This window comes from Stenella coeruleoalba (genome assembly GCF_951394435.1).
Source record: "Stenella coeruleoalba genome assembly, chromosome: 3".
Taxonomy (NCBI): Eukaryota; Metazoa; Chordata; class Mammalia; order Artiodactyla; family Delphinidae; genus Stenella; species Stenella coeruleoalba.
In genome coordinates, this window is record NC_137148.1 from 78,067,616 (window position 1) to 78,086,777 (window position 19,162).

General features: G+C 38.3%; 1 protein-coding gene across 2 annotated transcripts in view; it reads left to right on the forward strand.

The window, feature by feature from the left end:
* LNPEP (leucyl and cystinyl aminopeptidase) overlaps positions 1-19,162 on the forward strand; it is a 102,003-nt gene that overhangs the window by 32,967 nt on the left and 49,874 nt on the right. For both annotated transcript variants that reach the window (XR_013827831.1, XM_079918576.1), the window contains exons 2-4: positions 8,987-9,827; positions 14,317-14,455; positions 15,782-15,913. Coding sequence is in view for 1 of the 2 variants with exons in the window: in XM_079918576.1 (XP_079774702.1) it covers positions 8,987-9,827; positions 14,317-14,455; positions 15,782-15,913 (1,112 nt within the window). In the remaining variant the exon portion in view is untranslated. The remainder of the gene's footprint in view (positions 1-8,986; positions 9,828-14,316; positions 14,456-15,781; positions 15,914-19,162) is intronic.

The following is a 19,162-nucleotide window of genomic DNA, read 5'->3' on the forward strand; positions in this document are numbered from 1 at the left end:
GCTCTTGTTATCATACCTTTTATTTCTATATATGTTCAAAACTGCTCACATGTTATTCTTGTTTTATGCAGATAGTTTTAAAACATAGTCTTTAAAAGAAATTTAAGAAGAATAAAAAATATAAACTTTTATTTTTTAATAACTTATTCATCATTTTTTGGTATCTTTCTTTTCTTCCTGAAGATCTGAGTTTCCATATGGTATCATTTCCCTCCAGCTTGAAGAACCTTTTTTATAATTTCTTGTAGTGCACATCTGCTTGAGAAGAACTTTGTCAGCTTTCATTTTATTTGAAAGTACGTTTATCTTGTTTTTGAAGGATTTTTCACTAGATATAGTATTCTGAATGGACAATTTTTTTTCTTCTAGCCCCTTAAAAATGTTGTTCTATCATCTTCTGGTCTCCATTGTTGTGATGAGTAGTTAGCATTCTTTGAATTATTTTTCTCCTGTATGTAACATATTGTTTTGGGGCTCCTTTAAAGATTTTCTCTTTATCTTTAATTTTCAGTAGTTTAACCATGATGAAGCTAGATATGATTTTCTTTGTATTTATTGTCTTGGAGTTTGATCAGATTTTAAGTTTGGGATCTAGTAAATAGTGTTTTCTTCAAACAATAAAATTTTAACTATTATTTCTTCAGATATTTTGTCTACTTTATTCTCATGGTCTTCTTCTGGGGCTCCTATTACATATGTGTTAGACCATCTGATACTGTCCCACAAATCTCTGATGCTGTGTTCATTTTTTCTTCGACTCTTTTTTTTCTCTTTATTCCTCAAATTGGTAATTGATAGTGATCTGTCAAGTTCATAGACTCTTTCTTCTGCTATGTCCAATCCAGTATTAAGTCTCTTCAATGACTTGTTCATCTTAGTTATTGAACCTTTCAGTCCTAGAAGTTCCATTTTCTTCTCCCATTTGGTTCTTTTTCCTATTTTTGATTTTTCTGCTGAGATTCCCATCTGTTCATATATTCTCCTCTGTCATTGTTTATAAACACATTTTCCTTTACTTTTTGAGACATGTTTATAATAGCTGCTTTAAAGTCTTTACCTACTTTAGATACTGTATTTTTAAGAAATTCCTCTGTAGAGTGTTGATTTTTGTTTCAGTAGGCAGTTTAGTTCCTGGCTGATCATCTTGTATAGGCTTGGCTTTATATTTTGCTATGGCAGATCTGTGGAAAGCTCAAGGTTTCTTCTCAGGCTCCTGTAACCTAGCAAGACTCATCATCCATGTTCTGTGTCTACTGTGGATTTTTATTAGGGCTTGGTTTTAGACTTTGTTAATGTGGATCTAGAGTAGGCCTTACTCTGGGTGTGTCTTTACTCCTAAAGCGAAGCCTTTCCAGTGTCTCACGCTCAGAGTGTTAATGAGTTCTCTTTGTTCGGACTGGGTTAGACTGCCAGTGTTTCCCTTAAGCTGCTTGACCTCTCGTATTTCTATTCCATATTAACCTTAATACAGCCACTCTTTTGTAAACCTTATGTGATTATGTGTCCTGCATTGGTTAAGGACTCTCAGGAAACCCTTATACAAACTTCTGTGGTCCCCCCTCTGTACAGCTCCCTCCTCTGCAGTGCCCTGTCTCTGCCTCCCAGCCCTGCTCTGCTTGGACTCCAGCTCACTGTACTACAGTTAGGAATATGTCCCAAGGCAGAGAACGAAGCAAATGTGGGCTCACACTTTCCTTCTCTCAGAGGTCACATTCTTGCTCTGTCTGTTGGTGGGTACCTGAAAATAGTTGCATCATTTTGTCCAGTTTAATAGTTGTTTATGAGAGGAGGGAATGTCTGGTACCAATTACTCTGTCATATTGGAAGTTGAAGTCTCCCACAGCATTTTTAATGTATTGAAGTGAACTTTAGGGTAACTTGAAAGGGAAAAATAAATCTTAGTCTCTCTTAGAGCCAAATAGGTAAAAGTGAGCTTATGGTGCTCATGAACTGAATCATTTCTCTCTGATCTTCCCACCTCCCACCCCCAATTGTCCATTCATTTCTCTTCTCTCTTCACAAGGGAGACAAGGGGGGTGAGGGGAATGGAAGAGAGAGGGACTTTACTTGGATCCTGCATCCTGGGCTATGACCTTGGGCCTGTCAACTGGAAAATTAAATGAGGTTTGTGAAAATGCACTGTTATTAGTGGCAAAAGTAAGAATGTATGCAGGACTTTCTGTGTTTGTATTTTATGACACTGCTTATACTTTGAGGTGTAAGCAAATAGGATGTGTCAGAGAAAGGAACTACAGTACTTAAAACTTCTTCCAAACTTATTCAGTGTTAATGACTGCCCTTCAGATTCTGGTGAGAAAATGATATATCTAAACTTGTAACTTATTAAAGTGGGCATTGTGGTTCATAGGAAGAGGTTTACTTTGATTGTGGTCTGGGGGTTGGGTAATGTTTTGCCAGATAAGACTTGTATAGAAAAATCACTTTTTTGTTATAAATTCTAGTCTTTTTCTTTTCTTTTTCAGTTTAAACTTCTTTAAAATAAAGCCTCTTTTTGATGGAAAAGGATTGCTCATTAGAGAAATAGTTACTTTATTTGATAATTAGCCATCCCTTTAGAAATTTAATGAAGTTTCCATTTGGAAATGGTCTAGAAGATATAAATGCTGTCTCACACATAGAGCTTTTAGTTGTATTCAAATATGTCTTAAGGGCCTCAGAAGAAGAGTAATCCTTTATTGTTAGGGCCTAGTTTGAATATAGCAAGTTGCTATAGTATACCTAATTGAATATACCAATTCTTGTATCTGCCCAAGAAGCCTTATTTAGATTAGGCTTATTCTTTAAAGTTGTTTTGGTTTGTTGATTTGAAAACACATCCCATTTCATTTCATTTTCTCAGAAAATGTGATAGCAGTTTAAAGGGACTAATGTCTGTGGGAAGTTTGCTCCTTTTATTCGAATCGTTCACTATGTTGTTTGCCATAGCTTTACTTTTTGTCCGCTTTTCTAAACTGAACCCCTCATTTAAGCACTTACTCTCTTGCCACCACCCTCTGTGTATTTTCCCTTTAGCTTCTCATCACGTCCTCCCTACATGTTGAACCCTGGATTAACCATCTGCTTTCTCTCTCTTTTTAAATTTTCATTTAAAAAAAATTTTTAATTATGGTAAATTACTACATATAATACGCTTTCTCTTCTTTTAGTCCTGGGCTGGTAAGCACTCTAAAGACATTTATAGAGACTGGAGGTATGACAAATTCCGGTGGGCTTACTGAACTTGCAGGCATGCTTTGTCCCTGGGTCACCCCTGCCTGGTCCTCTCCCATAGCATCTGTTTTTTATTTTTCTCCTCAAGCCTCCTATGCCTTCTCCACAACTGCCTTGGCTCTGGGCAGAGGGCCTTGCCACCTCTGTCACAGAGAACATGGAGGCTCTCTGCTGTTCACACCCTCAGCTTTGCGTGCTCCTGTGTATCCACACTTCTTCCCTAAACTCCACCCTCTGTCCTCCAGGCCTGGAGGAGGAGAGTGCCAAGCTCCCATCGAAGTTAAGTCTCTCTACTGGAGTTCTTGATGTCTTCCTAGCCCTCTGGAATGTTCCTCCAGCATTTCCTCTTGTCTGCTCCACCTTCACATTTTGTTGTTCTTTGCTTTTCCATCCTCACAAAAATACACCTTATTTCCATCTTAGACACAAAAACAAAAGTATTTAACACTTCCCTATGCCGTATTTTCTTTTAGTTTGACCCTATGTTTTCTCATGGTACACAGCTGTGTACCGTGGAAGAATTTTCTGTAGCACTTGCCTTGCCTTGTTAACTTCCCATTCTTTCTTTGGGCCACCGCAGTCAGGCTTCTGCTCTCACTGCTCCACTGAAAGTGCCTCATAAAAGTCACTGATTCTCTGGTTGCCAAATCTAGTGGCCTCTCTCAGCTTCATTGTACTTGACCTTTCTTTCTTTCTTTCTTTCTTTTTTTTTTGGCCACACCCCATGGCATGCAAGACCTTAGTTCCCCAACCAGGGATCGAACCCGTGCCCCCTGCACCGGAAGTGTGGAGTCTTAACCCCACTGGACCACCAGGGAAGTCCCCTGTACTTGACCTTTCTAAGACATTTAACACCAACCACTTCCTTCTTCATGAAACTCTTCCTTTGCTTTCTACTGTCCTGATTTTCCTGCTTCTGGTACATTCTTCTTCTCCTTTGCTGCCCCTCTTAAATGGTGATGTTCTCTGACTTACTTCCCTTTCAGTAGTCTCATCTATCTGCATGATTTTAATTATCACGTATACACAGCTGATTCTGAAATCAGAATTTTCCACCCAGATGCCTCTTTTGAGTCCAGGCCCACATAACATAATCCTTATAACAGTCCTACAAAATAGTATTGTTTTCCATACGTATAGGTGAGGAAATTGAAGCTAAGGGATGTTTGTTAACCAGTTTGAGATCAGGCAGTCAGTGGAAGAGCCAGGATTTGAACCTCTGTCTAAAGTTAGGCTTTTAACTCTAAAGTATGCTAGTCATCAAACATCTCCATCTGGCTCTCTGACAGATAAATATGTCATGTCCCATACCAAATGCCATCTCACAACTCCATTCTCAGTCCCCCACCACCACACACACACACACAAAACCAAGAGGGAGAATATGAAACCTGTATTCTCATCTCAGTGAGTGGCATTCCTCCTTCTTATCCAAGCCAGAATATCATAGGGAATTGAATAGACTTCCCTCTGTCTCCATCCTACAGGCCTGTCCAGCCCAACAGAGCATCAGTTCCTGTGTATTCTCACTCTTTAACATAACTTGTACTCATTCCCTCCTTTTCACTTCCACTGCTACTGTAATAGTTGTTAACTTTATATCCACCTGGATTGCCGTAATAGTGACAATCCAGCCCATTGCTTCTCATGTTATCTGAGCTGAAGAATCAAGGTTCCTTGTTTTTTTGTTGCAGAAATTTTGTAGCATATAAAAAAATGAATCATTGGAAAACTGAAATGAAAAAACACATGTAAAATATAAGCTCCATTTTTAAAATTACTAAATTCGATAGACATAACATTACCGTCAATTAGCTATAAGAGTTTTTAAATACCAATTTTCTGTGTGTATCCTGTAGCAGACGGGTAACAAACAGTTTGTGGGTTGGCACTGGTCCACAGACAACACCGAGGAGCACCCGTTCACGGTATCTGATGAAAAGAAATATCTTCAGTTTCCTTAGATTATAACCACATGGGCCTATGTTATTTAAAACCGAAATATTTCAACTAGGACGTCCTTTGTTTTGGGCTTATAGATAGCTTGTATATGTGGAATTAAGAGGTTTTAGAAAATTTCCTGTCTCTTTAGGATCTCTTCTTTCAATACAAATAAATCCCTTTAGAACAAGGGGTAGTCATGTGTTACATTAAAATTTTAATGCTGAGATCAAAGTGTACTCACTTAGGAATCCAAAGCAAGATTTCTTGAATAGACTTGAAGTACAGTCTTCACGGGCTACCTGTAATAAAGGTGTTTTCCCTTGGTTTGATGTATTTAACTTGATACGATTGTACACACATACAAAAGTTTGCTTCTAATATGCAGTAAAAATACAGCAGATGGGTTGATGTGTTCCATTTAGGAAAGATTAAAATTCTACATAGGTATTAACCTGATTGGGTGATAAATAATTAAAGTAAGTTATCTGGGTGTTGCCAGGCATCTGACTAAGCCCTGGTCAAAAGATTTGGAAGTTAATGAAGTGCAGACAGGAGATGCTAAAATGGTCAGACTGCAGAATACCCCTTGGCGTTAAACAGGGCATGGCTGAGAAATCAAAGACAGAAAAGCCAAGTTCTAAGCGGGTGGAATTCAGGTATGGGAATGCTGTAAATATTAAGCTGAGATGATATCTACAGTTAGTTTAGAAATTTATTAAATAAAACCACTCAGACCCCATAGTTGTCTACTTCAGGCATCAGGTCTGATAAAGAACAGAACGCATGGGCAAATACCTAAGAGAACATAATCTTCCCGTATGAGGTAAAAAAGTCAGAAAGGCCTTTTAGACATTGTAAAGTGAAAAAGCAAATTAAGTAACCTAATCTGCATTACTGTACCAGGTACTTAAAACTACCACAGAAAATTTCTAACCACTGAGAGTTCATTAATAATTTAAGAAAATTTTTGAGTTCAATTACAGCAGTATTTGCTCTGTTAATGAAATGAATGAGTCTCAAACACAATTAACTTTCAAAACAAAACAAAATTATGTCACAAGAAGTTGGAGCACTATAGGAAGTTTAGGAGATCAAATTCCCAAAGCAGAATGTTATAACTGTCACCCTTCTTACATTTCTAGACAAGTCACAGGAGATGGGTAGACGGCAGATTGCTGAACCCACACACCTGGAAAGTGATTAAAAGTTTTATTCAGGGCTTCCCTGGTGGCGCAGTGGGTGAGAGTCCACCTGCCGATGCAGGGGACACGGGTTCGTGCCCCGGTCCGGGAAGATCCCACGTGCCGCGGAGCGGCTGGGCCCGTGAGCCATGGCCGCTGAGCCTGTGCGTCCGGAGCCTGTGCTCCGCAATGGGGGAGTCCACAACAGTGAGAGGCCCGCGTACCGCAAAAAAAAAAAAAGTTTTATTCAAAGAAAACTTTTAAAGCAGCATAGCTTTTATAAATTTGGGGATGGAGAGGAGGTAGGAAAAGGCAACCTCATTGGAGTCTCTATGCTCCCCAAAGCTAAAAGGAGTGAGATGAAGTGAAAAGAAAATGTATTTTTGAAAGGCAATGAAGAGAAAGGAAGAAACAAAAAGAAAATAACTTTTTAAATTTACACTGTAGCAAGTTAAGATGAGTTATGGGATAACAAGTGTTCACTAGGTAGACTGGGGTGGGAGAAATGATGACATTGCAGGCAAAGGGAACAGACAGGAAAACAGAAGTGGAGCATGGCATAGAAGAGCAGCCTGTCTTGTCTCAGATGAGCGAGCAGTTGGGATGGCCAGAGCACACGCAAGGATACAAAGTCCAATGCTGCCCGGGATCTGACCATGGAGAAGGCTTAGACCAGTGCTTCTCAAACTTATGTGCACATAAATCTCCTGAGGATTTGTTAAAATTCAGATTAAGGGAAGGGACTTAAGAGTCTGCTCTTCTAAATAGTTGCTGTGTGATGTAGATGCTTAGGTTCGCAGACCACACTTGTAGTAGTAAGACACTAAATTTTATCCTGATGTTTATTGGTACTTGGTTTCATGTATTATTAGTTGCCACTCTCTAGTTAGTACTTATTGAGTAGCACTAAACACATGGCATTTATGTCAAGCTAGATATTAAGGAATTTTATGTAAGTTTTGCCTTGCTGATGGTGAAATAATACTCTAAGCAACTTCATTGCCAAATACAAAAGAAAGAAATAGGTACAAGCTCTCATCCTTTGAGCTAGTTGAGTAGGGAGATGCAATATAATAATGGAAAGAATCTAAAATTTGGGTTCAGAGTTTTAGACCTGAGTTCTCGTATCAGTTTTGTGACTAAATAACTGTGACTTTGTGAAGGTAAATTAACTCCTATTTCTGTTTTTGGCTTGTTTGTTTTCTTGTGTCTGAAATCGTATAATACTTGCCATTTTATAGAATTATTGTGAGGATTAGAAATGATCTGTATAAAGTACCTTGTAGGGAAAGGTTAATGAGGGTTTCACTTGTCAAACTTTCAATCTAGCCCTAGGAATTATTGATCTGTATGCTATTATTTACTCCTCTGCTTTTTGAGTCTTTTTTTTTTTCTTAGTGATTCTTGGCAAGTTGGAGAGTGCAGCTTTTTTGTGTGGTTTTAAAAGTTCCCACCACTACCCCACCCCAGGATCCACTTACACTTATGGTGTATTATGTGGTTGTTACAGAGGGGAATCTCTTGTACTTCTAAATGCTCTGGAAGCATGAAAAGACAGGTTGGATTGTAGTTTTATCTGATTTTTATAGTTCTTTTGTCTTTTTAAAAATTATTTTTTTTTTTAAATAAATTTATTTATTTATTTTTGGCTACATTGGGTCTTTTGTTGCTGTGTGTAGGCTTTCTTTTGTTGCGGCAAGCGGGGGCTACTCTTTGTTGCAGTGCCCGGGCTTCTCATTGCAGTGGCTTGTCCTGTTGTGGAGCACAGGCTCTAGGCGCGCGGGCTGCAGTAGTTGTGGCACACGGGCTCAGAAGTTGTGGCTCGCGGGCTCTAGAGCACAGGCTCAGTAGTTGTGGCGCACGGGCTTGGTCGCTCCGCGGCATGTGGGATCTTCCCAAACCAGGGCTCGAACCCATGTCCCCTACATTGGCAGGTGGATTCTTAACCACTGTGCCACCAGGGAAGTCCTAAAAATTATTTCTTGATTATGGAAATTTCCTATATAATTTGACCCTTGCAGATTGCTGTGGAACAGAAACATCCCTCTTCCAAGGGGAAATAAGTAATCCAGCCTGTTGCTTACCCATCATTCAAGCTATGAATGGGCATTCCATCTGTGGTCCTCCCTAGGGAGAATGGGACTCAGAGAGGAGACCCACAAAGGCCGTAGAAGCAGGTTTGGGCCTTTTAGGCAGGAATTCTGGGGATTCTGGTACCTAGACTGCAGAAGAGGGACATGGACTATGGATGGGCATTCTTTGATCTTACTGACTCCTCACCCTGTTGGGGACGTGCACAGCTAGAGGCAGGCAAAAGCAGGGCCCTCTAAAGCTCCGGACAAGGGCCCAGGTTGTTGGGCAGGAGTGTATTAAGGAAATCAGTATTTAATCTCAGCTGCCTTTTTACTAGCCTGTTTGTTTAGCTTTCTTATTTTAAGACTGTGATATGCTCTTATCTCTGCTTGAGTTTTTAATGGATGACACAAGAATATTATAAACATTTAATTCAGCACCTCTGAGATGGAAATAAGTCTTAGTGATTAAAAAAAAATCCTTAGATTAAACATGGTATTATGAGCTTTTTTTTTTTCCTAACTCTGTGCCTGGTCCTTATGTTTTGGTTTTTTTAGATCGGCTTCAGCTCCCCAGGAATATGATTGAAAACAGCATGTTTGAGGAAGAACCAGATGTGGTGGATTTAGCCAAAGAACCTTGTTTACATCCTCTAGAGCCTGATGAGGTGGAATATGAGCCCCGGGGTTCACGACTGCTGGTGCGGGGTCTTGGTGAGCATGAGATGGATGAGGACGAAGAGGATTATGAGTCGTCCGCAAAGCTGCTGGGCATGTCCTTCATGAACAGGAGCTCGGGCCTTCGAAACAGTGCAGCCGGCTACAGGCAGAGCTCAGATGGGACTTGTTCAGTACCGTCTGCGAGGACCATGGTGGTCTGTGCTTTTGTCATTGTGGTTGCTGTTTCTGTAATCATGGTGATTTATCTACTGCCCAGATGTACCTTTACTAAAGAAGGCTGCCACAAAAAAAACCAATCAATGGGATTAATTCAGCCAATTGCAACTAATGGGAAGTTGTTTCCATGGGCACAAATCAGGCTTCCCACTGCCATTATGCCAGTACGCTATGAACTTAACCTACACCCAAACCTAACCTCGATGACATTCAGGGGCTCTGTGACGATTTCACTTCAGGCTCTTCAGGCCACATGGAACATAGTTCTTCACAGCACAGGCCATAATATTTCAAGAGTGACCTTTATGTCAGCAGTTTCAAGCCAAGAAAAGCAAGTCGATGTCCTGGAATATCCATTTCATGAACAAATCGCCATTGTTGCCCCCGAGGCCCTTCTTGAAGGGCACAATTATACCTTGAAGATAGAGTATTCGGCAAATATATCTAGTTCTTACTATGGGTTTTATGGCATCTCCTACACAGATGAAAGTAATGAGAAAAAGTATGTAGCCCTCTTAAACGATTCTGCTTCTTTGCTCTCTGATGACTTCTGCAATATGGATCCCGTTGCCCACACTAGAGACATTAACTGCAATTTTTTTTTTTTTTTTAATTTAAGAGGTTAGGTGAAAAATAGTAGAATGGTGATTTGGAAGAGTATACTCTTTCTCTCTTAGTCAAAGCCTTGAGTATGTATCATATATATGATATGTCACGGTGGGGCTGGGGGCATGCTGACGGAAGGAGATGGACAAGGATTATATCAGTTACATTCTCTATCACAAACACTTAAGTTATCTTGAGCTTTTCGTATCTTATAAGATGAATGTAGTTTTCTATCACCTTCAAGGTCTCCATGTGAACCAGATATAGAAGAACACAGGTTATTCTTTCAGTCTTAGTTTCCTATTGTGTGGAACTTTTAGGAGGTGCTTACTGAGATGGAGAAAGAAAGCATGAAGAAGTGTTGTATACTTATATATGTAATTTTTAGTATCCTTAATCTTTGCTGGTTTTTGTTTTTTTAATGCCATTCTATTTTGGATTTCTGATGGAAAAGTAAAAAAAAAGAAATCTTGGAGAGATTCATTTTAAAAAAGCGACTTAAAACATAAAATTATTCAGCTCCCCATTTAAACCATATATTTTGTTCTTTAATCTTAGTATTCATAGATGTAGTTTGAATTTCTGGAAAGATGCAGTGCACAGTTGCATACAGACTATTCTTAAGTAGCAGTAATGTCACTTCTCTTACGTGTGCAAAGTCCTTGTCAGATCTGCTTAGTGCATTGGAGCATTCTCTCATGTTCCTTTGCAAACCGGTATGTGAATTACCATTGAGGTCCATTTGGCTAATGTATGTTGGTATACTGAGAAAAATAGAAATGAATATTTTAAATCTGTCTTAAGTTTTTTGATCCTTCTTAACTAGAGAAAGAGACAAAGCAAGATCTATAGTCCTATTCAGATAAGTAATTTTTCTCTTTCCCCTTAACGTAATACTTTTAAAATAAATGGCATGCTGGCTCTTGCCATGAGATCTGACATGAAAAGCAAATTTATAATTGCAGGGGTAGCTTGGGGCTTCTAGGCTTTACTTCTCCTTCTATAATCTCCATCATCTCTAGGAATTATAGGATATACATAAAAACAGTGTTCTTAGTATGCAATCAGACCTTTACGACAAATACCCTAGTCATCTCTTCCAATCAGATTATTGCCCTCGGATCCTCTTGGGCCTGCCTGTATATAATGGGAAGAGTCAATGTTGTGTGGCAGAGTGAGGTGGTTTTGGACAGGGTTACTTGTTGACCCTTTTGCTGTGGGCTGGATTGAGTTGTGGAAAATGCTAGAAAAATGGAAGACATTCTTTTTTTTTTTTTTTTCTCACACATACACACTGTATTTTATTTTTACGGGAGATAAATAAACTGACACCAAACATTGTAAATGGATGACCACAACAAAAGCAACAATGATTGCAATTACCAAACACGAAACACACTCATACTATGGGAAGACATTCTTAAAATTACGAAATAGAGTATTTTTTTTTAAATAGTACTTTAAAATTTGTGAAACTCTGCTATTACAAAAAATATATACATCCATTAACCTACCTGGTTCCATAAAATGGATACCCCACATGATTGTATATCTTGATGCAAGACAGAAGTTTAGAAGATTATTTATACCTTTCAAGAGGTCTGAAAACTAATTCAAAACAAGTAGATAAAGTAATAAAGTATTTATACCTTTCAAGAGGCCTGAAAACTGTAATTCAAAACAAGTAGATAAAGTAATTAAGGGATATATTTCCTATTGATTGGAAAATCAAAGTAAGTGTAAATGTCAAATGTACTGACACTGCTTGTGGTAAAGGAACTTTACCTGTGTCATCTAAGAAGTGGAGATGGTCAGTAACCTTGCAGTTAAATCTAGAAGTTGTTGACCATAGATTTAAGGTTCTAGATAACAAACTGATACTAAAAAACTAGCAAAGGAATTTAGGCTGGAGATGTGTTTTATTTCTTTGTTCTTCAATCTCTCAGTGTCTTTTTCTCAAAGTCTTGAGTCATCTTCTTAACTGAACCCCTGACCTCTAATCTTATTACAGCTTTCCCCCTCCTCTTTCCCCCATCTTCCACACTGCTGCCAGACTATTTCTAGAAGTACAGATCTGACCATGTTGGTCTTTGGTTTATGATCCTTCAGCAGTTCCTCATTTTTAACAAGATTTAGTTCAATTTCTTTCAAGATCTGGGCCTTTTTTTTTTTTTTTCTCTCACAGCCCTCACCTGCCTTAATGAACTTCATGTGCACTTTCCTGAGTTCCAGTAGTAATGGCAGCCCATATTTACTTGAGAACTGAAGTGCTAGAAACTGTTGCAAGCATTTTATATGTTTAGTCTTTTATCTTGTCAAACTCACTAAGAGGTGGAAATTATATTTTATTCACTTTACAGATGAGGAAGCAGAGCCACATGAAGTAATTCATTCAGCATCTTATGGCTAGCAAGTAGCAGAGGGGAACTCAAACCCAAAGTCATTTTAACTACAAAGACCACATTCTTAACCACTGTGGTGCACCAGCTTCCTTAGTTTTCACCTCTTTACCCATTGTTACCACCAGTGCTTAGAATTCTCTTACTGACCCTCAGCTAATTCATAACTGTCTTCAGTGCTCCTGGAGGTGATGCTCAAACTGCAACTAGTATTTCTGAAGGCAAATGCAGTCACTAATGAAAGAACAAGCTTTGAGGTATTCAGCTTAGATAGAATAGCTTATAAGTATCATCAAGCAGCAGCCTTTTCAAAGGGGCTTCTATGTAAGATAGTTCTTATTGCATCTCTTTTAATAATAATTTAAGATCTTATTTGTCTTAGAACATTATAATCCAGTTTTTATCCAAAATGATGGTCCAAGTAGACTCTCATATGAATAGTAAGGATGTCATCAAACTTTATACCTTGGTCCCCTGTGGCCTTCCTCCAAAATCTTCAGTTAACTGGGTAAGAATTTGGGAGTTGCGTGAAGAAATGGAATGTTCGAAACATACTTTTAAATTGTTTCACATATGTTGATTGCTGTCGTTCTTGCAGTTTACCCTAACAAACAGTTATTTGGGCAAATCCTACTAGGACAGAAGCACAGTAATTCTAAGCGTGAAGGAAGAGTTATGACTATCCAGCATTTATAATAGACCTCTGTGTAGGAATTTATGGCATACAAGTGGTTGTTACTATGAATAGTCTTATTCGATTCTAGCAAAAACCCTAAATGTTTGGTAGGGGATCCTACCTTGACCCTAGTTTAACAAATAAGGAAATGAGATGTAGATCACTGATTTGCTGAAGTCATATGGCTGGTAAGTTGCAGAGTTTGGGTCTTCTGACTCTAAATCTTACACTCTTTTCTACTTGCCTTTTTTTTTTTTTTAACATCTTTATTGGAGTATAATTGCTTTACATTGTTGTGTTAGTTGCTGCTGTGTAACAAAGTGAATCAGCTGTACGTATACATACATCCCCATATCCCCTCCCTCTTGTGTCTCCCTCCCACCCTCCCTACCCCACCCCTCTAGGTGGACTAAGTCCTAAGCAAGCGAGGCAATCATGTCCACAGTGGTGGTTATCTCTGTACCATATTGACTGGTAGCTGATATGTGCACACCAGGGCCACACTTGTCCTGATTCCTTATGACCATGTTTTATGATTTCCCAAATGCAGATCTATTTCATTCCTCTGCTTAACTAAGAATCTGCATTTCTCCTCTTCTTATGCTTTTCTCCCAACCTTTAATTGAAGACTTATAGTTAAATTCTCAAGTGTTGTTGCTGTAGGAGAGGAGGAAAATCTTTGATTCGTTTTTGAAGAGAGTAAAGAACACCAGCATACTATAGGACACCTAGTTTTTTCAGTCCTCATGAAAGTGCAGGTTGTGAGTTTGAGGTTTAGTGTTATGAAGCCATCGTCTGTACAGAGAATAATGGCAATGGATGACAATCTTTTATAGTGATCTTTCATCAGAAACCTTTTTAAGACCTCAGTGGCCAGCTGTAGCCTATCTTTGTGGCTTCATCTCCAGCCACGTTGGACACCCACCCCCAGTCCCTGAATATGCACTGCTCATTCCTTCCTTGTGCTTCCTACTCTTTCTAGGCTGCACTGTCTTCCTTTCTCTACCTTTTCAAATATTCCTCATTTTTAAAGGTCCTCTTCATATTTTGTCACCAGTTTCCTTACAGTGTCTCTACCGCTAGGCAGATTTTTTTTCCTACCCTTTGTTTCCACTGCTTTGTTCGCACTATTAGGATGTGATTCGCAGCCTGGTAACTTTCTACTGTATCACCTCTGCCTCTCCCAGTTGATTGAGAATCCTTTAATATCTGGGCTTGTATGATATTTATCTTAGTATCCCTAGAACTTGGCAAGGTGCCTTGAATAGTAGGTACTCAATAACTATTGGATGGATTTGCATTTGTTTTAGGTACTTTGCAGCAACTCAGTTTGAACCCTTGGCAGCAAGATCTGCTTTTCCTTGTTTTGATGAACCAGCATTTAAAGCCACATTTATCATCAGGATCATAAGAGATGAGCAATACACTGCTTTATCAAATATGCCTAAGGTACTGTTCTATTCCTTGAATGTAAAATCTTTGAGTGGGTCTCTTTGTTTTGAATACTTGAATTCTTCTTTGCCATACTGTTGAGAATGATTAAAATCATATACATTCTTATTCTTTCTTAAAGTGCTTAAATAAAAGTAAAATATGTATTGGAATCAATTGGAAAGTCAGCCTGAGAAGCACTTGAGGAAAGAGAAAGACTGGATGTGTAAGGCATGGGCAGGAAATGTGAAGTCTGTGCTATTGTACTAAAGTTCTGCAAAAATTAATACTGTGAACTGCTACTAACGAGCACAGTGATATTTTCAAAGACGTGGTGAATTTGCTATTCTAAACAGTGATATTTGGTAGTGTTGAATCATGATTGACCTTGGTGTTTTACTAGTTACTGAGAAATCGAGAAGGTAACATGGAGATTGAACAACAAGAACATGGACATCTTTCTTGGCTGTGGGCTCTGCCTGGAAGTAGTGGGGGTGAAATCAGGCAGAACTGTTTTTATGCTGAACAGAACTTGGGGGGGGGGGTCCTTTTGTTACACCTGAGAGCTGTGTGCAGCTGATAACAACCTCTCAGAAGCCATGTGACTGGCGGGGAGGAGCAGCCACATCTCGCAGACTATGAGTCAGCCCTTGAGTCAAGGAGAGGACATGGTCTGTCCTTCAAGAAGGACGTCACTTCAGCAGCTCTACTCTTAGCTGTACTCTTCACCTTAATCTTTCTCTAAGAGAGGTCAAATGCTTACTTGCCTAGTAACCCAAAATATATTTTAAATTCATGGTTGGAAAATCCTGGAAGGTTACCCGCCTTCCCTCATCTTGTGTGTACTGCAGACTTCTCTAGTGACTTATCACCTTTAATCCCACTAAGCCTTCTTGTGGTCATCAGCACGGTCCTTTACGAAGCCATTTCAGATCATTTGGTGGGATTAACCAGCTGTAGCTCATTCTTGTGCGAACATATTTGTAGCAGTAGAATGGAGTACTCCTAGGTCATAAGGAAGGATTTTTGGTTTTGATGGTGTTTTAAAGGGGAGAAACAGAGCCACTGCTACTTACTGTTTCTAACTTACATTTATTTAAAGCCATTGTTTGAGACTAGGAACTTCTTAAGGATTTTTACTGTACTCAGTATGTCCTCATGATGAAGGATGGTAGAACAGACTGAGACTGAGGGCCGTGTTGTTTGGAAACTTGTGCTGAGAGATTAAAATATGCCAGCATCTTCACTACTTATTTCCTATTTGAGTCTTCAGTTTCCCAGTTTATATGTCACTGTCATTTATTCTCACAGTTACAGAACTGTCATTTTCCCCATTGCTTGTAGAAGTCATCAGTCATTATGGAAGATGGACTTGTTCAGGATGAGTTTTCTGAGAGTGTGAAGATGAGCACTTACCTGGTTGCTTTCGTTGTGGGGGAGTTGAAGAATCTGAGTCAGGACATAAATGGAACCCTGGTATGTATGTTGTTGTGGTAATTGTCTTGAAAACCTGTATTCACAGGAGGTTGAGAGGAATCCTTTCATGATATCTGGTAACTGCTTTATGAAGGAAAACAATCTTTTGGTTCACAACTCTGACATTTTATACCAGCAGTGTTACTTTTTACTTAGTTGTTATTTACTGTTATTATTTGAATACCAAAAAAATCAATAATTTTTAAGTTCCTTTAAATTTTACTTTTATCAGAGAATTTCAGTAAGACAATATATGTATAAGAAAGCCTCTAGAACTGTGCTGTATAATATGAAAACACAGAAAGACAATTTAATTAAATCAAGAAACAGTACATGAACAAAATGAGATGTTTAACGGAGACATAGAAATCATAAAAAAAAAAAAAAGAACCAAACAGAAAATCTGGGTCTGAAAAATACAGTGAATGAAATGAAAAATGCAATACAGACCATCAGCAGCAGAATGGATCAAGCAAGAAAAAGAATTTGCGAGTTAGAAGACAGGAAATTTTATATTATCTGGTCAGGGAAGAACAAAGGAAAAAAGGATGAAAAAGATGTGACGAAAGCCTACATGATTTGTGGAACACCACCAGAAGAAACAATTTGTGAATTATTGGAGTTTCAGAAGGAGAACATAGCGAACAGGGGGCAGAAAGCTTACTTAAAAAAATAATTGCTGAGAACTTAGCAAATCTGGGGAGAAATTTGGATATCCAAGTTCATGAAACTCATAGGTTACCAAACACACTCAGCTTAAAGAGGTCTTCTCCAAGACACGTTATAATAAAATGGTCAGAAGTCAAAGAGAATCTTAAAAGCAGCAAAAGAAAAGAAGCTTATAACTTATAAGGGAACTACCATAAATCTATCAGTGGATTTCTGAGAAGAAACCTTAGAACACAAGAGAAGCAAATGATATATTCAGAGTGCTGAAAGGAAAAAACTGCCAACCAAAAATACTTTATCCAGCAAAGTTGTCCTCAGAAATGAAGGAGTGAGAAAGACTTTTCCATACAAGAAAAAAAAGCTGAGAGAGCCCCTTACCCCTAGACCTGCCTTACAAGAATTGCTGAAAGGAGTGCTTCCAGCTGAATTGAAAGGACACTAGCTAGTAACATGAAAACATGAAAATGTACAACACACTGGAAAAGGTATTTATATAGTAAAATTCAGAATGTTCTAATAGTATAATGTGGTATATGCATTCTATGGGATGTATCAAAAGCAGTTCTAGGAGGGAACTTTAGAGTGATAAATGCCTACATTAAGAAAAAAGAAAGATCTCAAATAAACAACCTAACTTTACACCTCAAGGAACTAGAAGAAGAATAACAAACTGAGTCCGAAGTTAGCAGAAGGAAGGAAATAAGCAAAGATCAGAGCAGATAAATGAAATAGATACCAGAAAGAGAGTAGAAAAGATCAACAAAACGAAGAGCTGGATTTTTAGAAAGGTAAATGAAATTGACAAACCTTTAGCTAGACTAACTAGTGAAAAAAGAAGACTCAAAATCAGAAATGAAAGGAGACATTACAGCTGATACCACAGAAGTACAAAGGATCATAAGAGCCTACTGTGAATAACTATAGGCCAAGAAATTGGATAACCTAGAAGAAATGTATAAACTCCTAGGAACATACAATCTACCAAGACTAAATCATGAAGACATAAAAAAATCTGAACAGATCAGTAATATAAAGAAAGATTGAATTAATAATCAAAAACATCCCAACAAAGAAAAGCCCAGGATCAGATCAGTTTCTCTGGTGAATTCTACCAAGCGTTAAAAAAAAAAAAAATCTATAGATTCAATGCAACAATTCTAATGGCATTTTTCACAGAAATAGAAAAAAATAATCCTAAAATTTGTATGGAACCACAGAGACCTCGAATAGCTAGAGCAATCTTGAGAAAAAAAGAACAGAGTTGGAGGTATCATACTTCCTTGATTTCAAACTATACTACAGAGATAAAGTAATCAAAATCATATGCATAGTAATCAAAGAGTGTGGTACTGGCATAAAAGTAGACACAGACCAATAGAAAAGAATCAAGACCCCAAGAATAAACTCTGCAAAAATGGTCAACTAATATATGACAAGGGAGCCAAGAATACTCAGTGGGGAAAGGGTAGTCTTTTCAATAAATGGTGCTGGGAAAACTGGATCATCACATGCAGAAGAATGAAATTGGACCCTTATCTTTCACCACTCACAAAAATTAACTGGAAATGGATTAAAGACTTAAATGTAGGATTTGAAAGTATAAAACTCCTAGAAGAAAACATAGAGAAAAAGCTCTTTGACATGGGTCTTGGCAACAATTTTTTGTATATGACACCAAAGCACATGCAACAAAAGCCAAAATCAACAAGTAGGAGAACCTCAAACTAAAAATTTCTGCACTGCAAAAGAAACAGCCAACAAAATTAAAAGGTAACCTGTGGAATGGAAGAACATATCAAATATCTGATAAGAGATTAATATTCAAAATATATAAGGAACTCATACAACTCAGTGGCAAAAAACCAAACAATCTGGTTAAAAAAGGGCAGAGGAACTGAATAGACATTTTTCCAAAGAAGACGTGCAGATGACCAACAGATACATCAAAAGGTGCTCAATATCACTAATCAGAAGGAAAATGCAAATCAAAACCTCAGTGAGATACCACCTCACACCTGTTAGAATGACTGCCATCAAAAAGACATAAGTAATAAGTGTTGGTGAGAATGTGGAGAAAAGGGAACCTTTGTGCGCTATTAGTGGAATGTAAATTGGTGTAGCCACTGTGGAAAACAATATGAGGGTTCCTCAAAAAATTAAAAATAGTACCATCATATGATCCAGCAATCCCACTTCTGGGTATATATCCACAGGATATATATCAAATCAGGATCTTAAAGAGGTCTGCACTTCCATGTTTGTTGCAGCATTACTAACAATAATAATATTATTATTCATAATAATAACTTAAGTGTGGATGAATGGATAAAGAAGATGTCTGTGTATGTGTGTATACATACACACACACACACACACACACACACACACACACAATGGAGTGTTATTCAGCCATGAGAAAGAAAGAAGGAAATCTTGCCATTTGGGACAACATATATGGACCTTGAGGGCATTATGCTAAGTGAAATAAGTCAGACAGACAAAGACTATATGACCTCACTTACGTGTGGAATCTAGAACTGAACTCATGGAAACAGTGGACTCGTGGTTGCCAGGGCCTGA